Source organism: Helobdella robusta (assembly GCF_000326865.2).
Source record: "Helobdella robusta unplaced genomic scaffold HELROscaffold_13, whole genome shotgun sequence".
Taxonomy (NCBI): domain Eukaryota; kingdom Metazoa; phylum Annelida; class Clitellata; order Rhynchobdellida; family Glossiphoniidae; genus Helobdella; species Helobdella robusta.
Window position 1 is genome coordinate 2,191,061 of NW_008703718.1, and position 11,629 is coordinate 2,202,689.

Consider the following 11,629-nt stretch of genomic DNA (forward strand, 5'->3'; position numbering starts at 1 on the left):
TCTCCGTAATAAAACACTTGGAAACAAAAATTTTGTTGAAAACTTATCTAAAGTTTTATACGAATTGTGTGAGAGTTAATATTCTCTTTATACTTTTGCGGAGTTGTTGTGTCTTTTTGCACTGTAATTATTTTATGCGTCGTAAAGCTTCATTTCGTTAAATGGGGAAATCTCGTTATGAAAGGGCTTGGTCTGCCTGCCTATGCGAAGTGCAATGCAAACGAAAATGTTTTATTCATTACTGAATCACACACCTTAGTAATTTTATTTTATTATTTAAAGAATTTAATAATTATGGAGTTTAAAAAAATTATAAAAATATTTTATATATTACATGATACTTTTTTAAAATATTAAATAAACTTTTTAGAAAAAGTCACAGTCAAGAAAATAAAAACAAAAATAACAAAATAAATATTTTATTCAGCGCGTGTATGTAAATAAATAGAAACGCGCGTATAAAAAATAATGGAGAAACGTTGAATACAACGCTTAACAATGTGTAAGACCCAAGTGAGATAAGCTCTATGTACTAAAGTTTCTCAAATTATTCTATTGCTCGCCCTTCTCCAGAACTCTGCGTTAGTCTCAGTGTTATGTTTTGTTCCGCCTTGATGGGATGGGATGTATTTTATCAAATTTTTTTCAAACAGAGATTTTTTCAGTTATTTTATATTCAATTTGTTTAAAAATGTGTTATTCATGTTGCAAAAATTTTAAAAGTTGAAAATAAAAAAACTTGTTTCTCTTCAGAGAAAAGTCGCAAACAATATTTAAATTACAAAAATTTTTGCTGAAAAATCAGAAAATATTAATTTTTTGTTGCAGAGTTTATGTTGTAAGTAACACATCAGCGTAGACGTACGTTGGCTGGCAAGGCGATAAAAAACCCAGCAGAAACACAACCTCCTCAAAAGTTGTTGAACATGTCGCAGCGCAAAACGTTGCAACAATAACAGCCAATAAACAACAATTCAACCAAGCAGAGCACGTGAAATGATGTTGGGCTGATGTTGCTTGCTTAATAAAATGTAATAACTCTCACCACCAAAATAACTGAACGTAGAAAACCGCATCTACACTAACATACCAACTAGCCTTACGTATAACATACTTCAACACAAATACCAATTAGTCCATAAACAAACATATTAACCACGTACAAATACCCTGCTACAAACAAAACGCAGACATGCAAACATGCAGATGCAATAAATATAACAACAACAATTTACACACGCACGCGCACACACATGTATATGAAAGCACACCGAGAAATTATCGCACGAATCCACATATATTCTTACCTATTAACGTGCTAAATAATTGATTGAGGTACTACTAACAGAAAGCAATAATACTTTCGCGATACAAACGGTTCGGTGTGAAATAGCACTAATGCATATAAGGACATAATTATAACACTTGGTACAACTTAACAACACAAGCTTGCACAAAACCTACATAACCACTTTTATAACGTACCGAGCTATGCTTATAGAAAACTTATTCAACACTTATTATAACATGCAAATACAAGTTGAAACAACTTTGTATTGCACCCGTCATATGGTAACAAACACAAGTTTACTCAAAAGTACGCCACTAAATGTAATGCAGGCGCCCTGATTGATGATGTCTTCGCATGTGTGGAAATTTATTTTGAAGGAATATTAGCAAAATGGAAAAATGATTTTATCCTTGGAATATCCACCATGCGGAAAAGTGGCATTTAATGATTTTGGCACCAAAAATGTTATTCTTAAAAGATTGAAATTTTTAATGTTAATTCAAAACTGCAGCGAATTTTACTACATCCAGAAAAAAAATCAATCCATATTAAATAAAATAAAATGAAATCTATTGGAGTGACATGAAATTTATCAACTGTGAGAAAGTTAACACGCACAAGAACGTTTCCAATGTAACATAATGTAATGTAATGTAATGTATTGTAATGTAATTTAATGTAATGTAAGGTAATGTATTTTAACGTGTATGTAGAGTGCGAGTGAACTCTCATATTTCATAATTTTTACAACGTCACTTATTCATACGCGCACGTGCCAATATGAAAGTGCACTGAAGAAAAATTTCTAACAAACGTGCACACGGACGAAGTTATTGATAAGATACATACATGCATCCAGATATCTATCGAAACGGGTAAACACATATATCCAAACATACATACATCCCTCTTAACATGTATCCACTCATTCAACCAGACGTGCATTCGTACATCCATCCAGACATGTACGCATCTGAACTGAAGAACGCAAACATAAATATCCAGCTTATTCGCTATATTTGCATTAATGTATTTGGGTGTGCACTTGTGTACTACATGCATTCACACAAATACGCGCGTCCTTGTATGCATTCAATTAGATTTTCATATGCTAAAATTAATTAATATTAATTTGAGATGTACATTATTACAACACTTTAAACGTTAAACGAAACTGCACATTAACAACAAAAACACACTTTAGAACAGAAACTAGAAAAGATTAATTAAATACGTAATGCAGCATACTTTTAAAGAGTACACCTACACACACGCAAGCGCACAGACGCACACAGCGAGTATCTATCCGTCGACCACACAAAGTTGTTTCGCGAAATTTCAGTGCATAAGCACACGAACATAACAGCAAGCGCCTGCATAAATCCCTTTAGTAAATCCAGCGCACAAATATAAATCTACCTTTAATGCACTGTCCATTGCTTAGTGACTGGCTGACGGATTAACGGACACTGTGGCGAAAAAATTTTATGACCGAAAAAGTATTGAGGCTTCTTTTAATTATTCAACGGAAGGATTGGACTACCCCGCTAAGTAAATGATGATGAAGATGATGATGATGGTGGTGAAAATTAAATTGATCACATTTATGATGATGATGTTTTTGCTACAATGATGAGATGATGATAAATGGTGTGAAATTTTGTTGTTACGATGTGAGTGTGACTATTGTGATTGTCATTATAACAACTGAAGTTCAATAATGAACATTTCGGTTATTTTATCAAAATTACTAAATGGTTTCATTTGGCATAGAGCAATCTTTTTTTCTAAAGATTCCAGCCAAATAGAATCATATTTAGTTACACTGCAATGATCTTCATCATCATTCTCCATAAAAACATTTTCGTCGTTCATCCTCTCCAGTCACATCACCACATCACCGACAAGCAACATTATCATTTTCATCATTATCTCGATCTTCATCATTATCTCATTATCATTCCATCAGCATTCCATCATCATCTCATCATCATCCCATTATCGTCTCCATCGTCATCCTATCATCATGACATTAACAAAGACACAGCGGACGGCTTGATGGTGGCGTATCGAAGTTTTGAACGATAAACACATTACTCAACACTAAATGTGATAAAATATGCATAAAGATTTCTCTGCCTACATGGCAACATGTTGGGTGTGGGGTGGTGTGGTGATCAGTTTATCTACATGCTTCTTTAGTTGGGTGTAAAAAGTAAATGCTTTTTTTCTCATACAAATTTCTTTCTGAATAATCGATGACGCTAACGTTGAAATTATTTCGAGCCATTTAGGTTGTGGATCGTGGAATTTTTAAAGGGTACTCGAGCGATGTGTGAATATGCCTGCGACCAGATGGTGCCAAAAAAAATCTTTTAGTCGATGCAGAACATAGGAAGGTTTTTTCCTATGAGTATTTTTAAGAATAAAGTTATTTTAAATATGATTTTTTTTCTTAGCATTTTAAAACTTTATTTTTTAACCGAATGGAAGTTGCAGGTCTCCAATAGACACTGTAACCCCAATCAATTTAGAAAGATTAAATAAAAAAAAATGTGAATATTTAATAAATTATTATAATTAATTAATTATAAAAATTAAATTCGTTTACAATATTTATAAATAATATTTTAATATACTAACAGTAACATTATCATTGCCATTTTTGCAATTATTTTTACTGTTATTATTAACAAGTTCAGGTTATTTTTCTGTTCAAACCAGCTTGCTATCTGCTAATGAAAACCTTTTCCTTAGGTGGAAGATATGTTTTTCACATTTTCATTCATTTGAAAATTTTTTCTAAAGTTTTGTTACTCTAAAGAACTAACAAACTTTGCCTAGCAATCCACGAACAATAAGAAAAAAAAAATCTTTTAAGATGACATCATTAAAACCAAACGCTGCCCACTGTTAAACTTCAAAATTGTGGAGACGAAACTCGAAAACTGTGTGGATGGAAAATAATTTGCAGTTACTTAGTTCTCTATTAAATTGCCGTCTTCAAGTTTTAAAAAAATCACGTAGACATGTTAAAGTGAAGTGAAGTCAAGTTTCTTGGAGTGATTTAATTTTGAAAATTAATGAGCCTCATGATCAGACGACTCCTTGCACATTAAATGATCTCCATCAACTAACTTCCTCAGTTAATTTATCAAAAATGAACTTAAATATTTCAAACCACAATTTTTTTGGTGACTCTTTTTAAAAATTAAATTTGAAGTATTGGTTACGTTCATTAAAATAAGTTTTTGAATAAAAAAAAATTGAAAAACAGTTTTAGAAATTTAAATTAAATTTTGTAATTAGCGTCTTTCTAAACAAATTTGTGAGTTAAAGTAATATAAGAAAAACAAAATCAGAAAAAATTAAATAAAATAAGCAATCGAATGATTAGTAATTGAATTATTAACTATCAAGTTAATAAAAATAACTCTATCATCAACAAGTAAAGTATTAAATAATGTATATGACTTTATAAGACATAATGGCATAACAGTTAACAGCACATGGTCCTGCTTTGCTGTGATCTGCTCCGAATACATAAAGTTCCCTAACTGTCAAAGATGATGTGCTGTGGGATGCGTGGCTTAAACGCGTAATTGTGTGTGTGTGCGTGTGTGTGTGCGTGTGTGTGTGTGTGCGTGCGTGTGTGTGCGTGTGTGTGTGTGCGTGTGTGTGTGTGTGTGTGCGTGTGTGTGTGTGTGCATGTACATGTGTGTGTGTGTGTGTGTGTGTGTGTGTGTGTGTGTGTGTGTGTGTGTGTGTGTGTTGATACATAAGCAACATAGATTATATATAGCAAGTAAGTAAAAGTTAGTACAACACGTCCACAGTCAGATACTCGTACATGAAAACATTTTTTTACAAAGAAACAAGAAATTACTTTGGTGTTGCAGTAGAAATAATGTCCCCGCGTCTGAATTATCGCTCGTCAGAGGTGCCGATGATGATGTTGACGATGAAGATGATGAAGATGATGATGAGGAGGAGGAGGATGAGTAACTTTGTACGTCACGATAATGATGATGGTAGAACTCAATTTTAACCTTGTTAGTTCTCGTGACTAACAAATGTTTGTACTTTTGGTCGTTTTGACAAATTTTAATCAAATGTCTGCTAAACTGAGCCGTTCTTACCTCCCGTCTGAAAGTAATTTCTTTTTGTCTCTCAGGCTGCTGACTTCTTTCTACGTTTGCCTGGAATTTCTTGACGTTTTCATCATGTTTGTTTCTTAGTTGAGATTTGTTTGTCAACTCACTTGAAGTGTAATTTACGTTGCGCTTCACTTTTAAATTGTTGTTCTTCTCGTAGACGTTGTTGTGGTTGTTGTTGTTGTGCGTGTCTGGTACAATTTCGATGGCGTAACCTAACACGATGCAGAGTTGTTGAGAATGTTGGAAGTAAGATTGCTGATATGGTGAGTGATGTGGTGGGAAGCGTTCGCGAGTTAACGTTGGAGATGAGGCAACTTGGGCCAGATGCAGTGGAGAGTTAGGATGATTCGAAGGAACAGGTGTCTGCCGATTTGGCGCTATTTTGAAAGTTTTGCTGGGATTAAACAGTTCAGATAAATCTCTCTTTTTAATTTGTAGAAACTTTGTTGATGTGTTGAAAACTGATAGATTTATTGAATTGGTCTTGACAATTTGTTGGAGATTTTTAAATACAGAAGAGTCATTTCGATAGAAACCAACTTCTTTTTCATCGTAATTATCATCTCTTGGAGTCAGGGGCTCGTGTCGCCTTGCGATCGATGATGTCTTAGGTGCGTCCGGTTGGTAGTGGAAAATATCCACTTTGTCATCTGCACGCGCTGTAGAACTGTTGATTCTGTGGTTGTTGCCGCTGATGATGTTTTTATTAGCGCCGTTGTAGTTGTTGTTCTTGGAAATATATTGGTTGCTGAAAAAGTTTAAGATGGTCAAGTTGATTTGCTGTCCTGGCGAGGCTTCGATTATAAATGCACAGTTCGAGCTTGATGATACAAAATTGTTCAAATTTGTATTAACACGCCTGTTGTCCTTTTTATCAATTTCACTTGTGAGAATTTCGCTAGAGATGTACTGAGACTGAAGAGTGGATTTTACTGTTTGGCTCTGGCAGATGTTCCCATCATCTGTAATGTAACAGTTTATTCGGTCAATATATTTCTGGGTGCATATGAAAATCGGCATACAGGATTTTAATAGTTCAAATCATATCTCATCTATATAAAATAAAAAAAAATTATCTATTTGGTTTTGAAAAGATATTGGCAGGTATAAAAAATTTATATTTTTTTTGTAACCTATTTAAAACACAAATTCCAAACACAAATAAAAATAAATACCTATATGACTTATTGCGTCTCGAAAGGTTTCAAAAGCGTTCTGCAAAACTTCATTTGCAGCGAAAAACGTAATGGTTATTAAGAGCGTAAAGAAACAAAAAACGAATCATTAGCAATGTTTTATGTGGCTTTTAAAAGCAAATAAAGGTTCTCTTTTACGAAGACAATCGCTCTTAAAACAATGAAGAAACTGCTCACTACGTTAAAGTGTTTAATGAGCCTGATATATTCATTAGGAGCAGGAGAAGTGGTGATGAAGATGCGAGAAATGTCGGAACGGAGAAAGGTCGAGATTTTATATTTGCTTGTGATAACAATTATTACAGACAATGCAGTAAAAGATTTAAAACTTTTTGTTAAATTTGAAAGTACGTTATCTGGAAGTTACAATCCTAAAAAAATTCACAGTACGTTTTTACTAAACCTCTCCTCATTTGACGAGTAAACAGTATTAAAAGTTATTGCCCATCCAACTTCGAAACAATCAATTTTTCAATTTCCAACGTAATGAAGTGCTGTAGATAAAAAAAATGAAATGATTCGCACCGTAAGTGCTGAATTCAAAAAATAAATTAGTCGTAAACTTAATTGACAATCAGAAATGTTTGTAATTTTATATAATTGTGTTTCTATTTGTCTATGTGTGTATGTACGTTTAAAAATTCGCGTGTGTGTGTGTGTGTGCATTAACGAATGTTGTACATGCATGTGTGTGTACAAGCATGAATATATAATGCCCCTGATTGCATCTGATGAATTAAATGTTAAGTGATGAACAGTAGATAAATATTGGAAGGTTATAGGATATCTTTTAAGTTATACAATAAATATATGTAATGCATTACAAAAAGACTGTGTACGTGTACCTGTACGTGTATGTATTTATGTGTGTGTGATAGTTTTTCTTCCTCTAAGTGTGTGTGTGTGTATGTTTGTGTACATGTATGGCTGTGCTTGGTGTACGACTTCAGTGTGTAAGTGTGTGTGTGTGTGTGTGTGTTGGTGTGCGTTTGTGTGTTTGTGTGTGTATATATATGTGTGTGTGTATGTGTGGATGTGTGCACGCGCACGCTCATATGTTTTCGCGAACGTCATTTAATGAATCTCGGTGTACTTGATATGAATGCGAATTTGATTTATGTCACTCATCAATATTCATTGTTAACGTTTCGTTGTCTAATGCACGTTATTGTTATTAATTATCATTTGCTGCTGCATACCTTTATTGTTCTTCCAAAATTTATTCCATCATTTTCCGTTTTCTTCTTCTGCTTTTTAGCGATTTTCGGCTATAGACATTTGTCAAAATGATATTAATTCTAAAATTAGCCTCATTTCTTATATAAAAATTAATTTATCAAGATGTTCATTCTATTTCCGTACATTGCATGACGTAATATATTTACGATTTATCAAAAAAGGGGATCATCTCATGAAAAATTCATTTTTTTATTTGCTCAAAACTCGGGCATTTCTCTCTGCCGATAAAACAAAAAAAATAAATAATGACCACTAAAATTACAATATAAAAATATATAATGTCGACAATGACCGATAAAAAATGCATACAATTACCTAAAAAAATGTTAGATGAGGAACATATTTATAATATAACATATTGATTAATAAAATTTTTCTACAGAACTTCGAATTTATTATTTTGCAAAATATAATCAACTTGAAAATTTTGAACTTTGACCGACCTTCAACAGGCAGGCAGGAATATTCGACATGCAAGTATGGCGTTACATCGTGAGGGCAGGTCTGGAAAGTGAACATGATTGGGTCTGGAAGTTTGAAGATGCATTTTTCTCTACCCGAACATCTGGTTGGTCGCGTTGGTAGAGCAAATTATCGAGTAATTTTTGAAATATTGATAATTCATTGTATTTGTTATTAACATGTTAATTTGGCAGGTCAAATAGTTGAGTTGTTATTTAAATTTTGCGTGAGTTGTGTAGATTTGCAGATATATTTTTTATTTAGCTGTTGCCAAATTCTTTGAAAACGTTTCAATTAAATAACGCCTTAATTGTTTTTCGTCGTATAGTTAGTAAATAAAATAATTTAACAGTTTATTACACATAGAAATTTTGAAGTTGAACCATCAAACAACTTTTTTATTTTAAAATTTTTTAAAACTTGAAACCTTTCATCCAGTACTTTGGTAACGTCATCGAAACATCCCAGGAATCCCAAGTTTCTCTGGACGCACTTGCCCAACTCCATGCGTCCATATTTGGCCAGTGTCATCAGGACAACACTTTTTAGCGGTTTTGACAAAGAGAATGAAGATGACGAAGATGATGAATAAGATGAAGATGACGAAGATGATGAAGATGATGCCGTTCTGTGGGAGCACGTGATGTTCACTGTTTCCATAGTGCAGAAATCGAACTTGAAAACTTGGCCTTATAAAGTTTATGAGATTTATTTTTAATTAAATTTTAATTTTAGTCTTTGCTTCTCAAAAATAAAATAATTCAAAAAGAGTACAATTATGTATGACCAAATTCAATCAAGTTAACGTTGTAGCTGGAACATACAAGGAAAAAACTGGCAATAAACGATATTCTGATTACCATTTAAAAAATGTATTGTCGGCTTAATTTTGGTGGTTAAAACTATCACTCTGAGTACCACACTCATCAACGTTTCCATCAATCAAAACAAAGTCAACATAATTAGTTTTTTTAGAAAGAGCAAACATCGCTCGCTATTTGTGGAGGGTGTAACGTTTTTGTAGGAACTCTTCTTTTGAGTCGTCATTTTTTTTATCAAGATTACAAAATAACTAGGCAAATGTACGAAATAACACGTGAGCAACAAAAGTTTCAGTTAATATTTTTTAAAAATTTTAAATTTTTTCAAAAGATTGGCGAGATGAAAATACTGGTTTGTTCTCATTTTCGATTATTTAGTAAATAAGAAATGCCTTGTCCCTTTAAGTCAGCGTCTGCATCTACAACAACCATCATCGTCATCATCAACAACACCGTCACCATCATCATGGCTATCGTTATTGTCATCATCATCATCACCATCGTCGTCATCATCATTTCCACAACCATCACCATAACAACCCTGTTGCGTCAATCTATATTTTTCCATTTCCGTTTGAATTATAAAACCGCCATGAAAACACAGAGGGGAGAATAAGCGCATGTCTTAACGCGTTTCATAATGTTGTCGACAACGTCTTTAATGTGGCCGTCGTTGCTATTGTCGTTATTTTTCTTATTGTCCTTGTTATTTCAATTTTTTTTGTTGCTATTTATGTTGTCATTGCTGTGATTATTATTATTATTGCTGTTGTTGTTGTTGATGATGCTTTTAATGGTATTATCTTCGTAATAGCTAATGCCATCGCTTTTAGAAGTGTTGTTGCTACGATTGCTATTGTCTTGGTTTTTGGATGGTACGATTCGTATCAAGTGTTCATTGTTGTAGTCTGTGTTATTCAAGTTAGATCATTTCAGTTGGGCCTTCCACTTGAGTTTTAAACTTCAAGAATTTTTTATTTACTGTTTAGCATTCTGTCACCATGTTGTTGTTACTACTTTACTATCTATATGCTATTCGTCTAACTTTTTTAAGTTATTGTTATCTCAAATTTTCAAATTGTCATTAGCTAATGTTTACTTAAATAAAACTTTACTTTTCTAGAAATAGCACTTATTTTATAATTAACTCGTTTTGGAAAATACTCCAGAGGGATAAAAATGTTTCTCGCAAATTTCATAAAAAACATTTTGAAGTCTGATTTTAGGAATTCTAATTCTAACGAAAATCACGAGAAAGAATGAAGAAGTTAAAAGTTAAAGATAATGATATTAAGAAAGAGGATTTGCGTAGCGAGGTCGATAACAGTGTTAACAACGGAGTTTGCAGGGTAGCTCAGACAGTAAGTGACATGCCTCTCCTATTACAGTTTATATTGAACAGTGAGATGTTTCGAATGCTGGATGCGCTTTGAAACAACAAATGTTTTAGTCGCACTTTGAAACAAAAATTGAGACCTTCAGTTTTTCCTATTACAAATTTTGTTAAGTGCATCACCATCACAAGTTTCTCTAGTATAAATTATACTAAATAGTGTCTATAGAAGTAGTTATTCACGTAGTATTATTAATAATAATAAAATTGTAAATATAATAGTAACAGCAATTGCAGCACAGTAATAGTAGTAGTAGTTGTAATAGTAATAGTAGTAATAGTAGCAGTAGTTCTAGTAGCAGTAGTAGTAGTAGTAGTGGGGGTGGTAGTAGTAGTAGTAGTTCTAGTAGCAACAGTGGCGGTAGTAGTAGAAGTTAGTAGTAGAAGTATTAGTTAGTAGCTAAGAGTAGTCTTAATGAAAATAGTATAAAAAGCAGTAGAAATACTATCATCGTGACTTTTTATTAGGCTGATGTTTACATTATTATTTTGGCCATTAGCGATGCTCGCGCAATTAAATTAGCTTTTTATCGTTGTTGTTGCTACTGCTGTTGCTGTTGTTGTTGCTGCTGCTGTTGAAGCTATTGCTGTTGTTTTTGTTGTTGCTGTTGTTGAAGCTATTGCTATTGTAGTTGCTGTTGTTGACTTTGCAGAGGTGTAGCTGCTGATAATTGTGTTCTTGATGTTTTTCGTTTGTTATTGAGTTTGTTAATCTGACGATAAAAATTGCTGTCGTTATTCATTAACTAACATTGCTGTGTGTATGTATTTTTTTAAATTCTCTTGCTAAAATAAATATAAACTTTCAATAAAATTGTTGATTTGCATTTTTTTTTCATGCTGTTGTGACTAAGCGCATGAGTTTTTTTTATTATTTTAATGAATGTTATTAAATTTTTTCCTGTTTTTTTTTCAGCTTTGTAGCCATGTTGTCGTAACATTTGCACGTATAATTATGTCGATTTCATGACTATTACTGCTTTGATGGTGCTGTCGCTAAGGATGATGATGATGACGATGATGATGACTAATGACGATGATGATGATGATGAAAATTACGATGATGAGGA

The 11,629-nt window shown here is 32.9% G+C and overlaps 1 protein-coding gene across 1 annotated transcript; it reads right to left on the bottom strand.

Moving 5' to 3' along the window:
* Positions 1–3,581: 3,581 nt before the first annotated feature.
* On the bottom strand, positions 3,582–9,005 carry HELRODRAFT_168373 (hypothetical protein; the record flags this gene model as incomplete). The annotated part of the gene is made up of 4 exons (XM_009014236.1): positions 3,582–3,698; positions 5,431–6,410; positions 8,327–8,448; positions 8,773–9,005. 4 exons carry the CDS (start codon positions 9,003–9,005, stop codon positions 3,582–3,584), a joined length of 1,452 nt encoding a protein of 483 aa, XP_009012484.1.
* Positions 9,006–11,629: the final 2,624 nt, after the last annotated feature.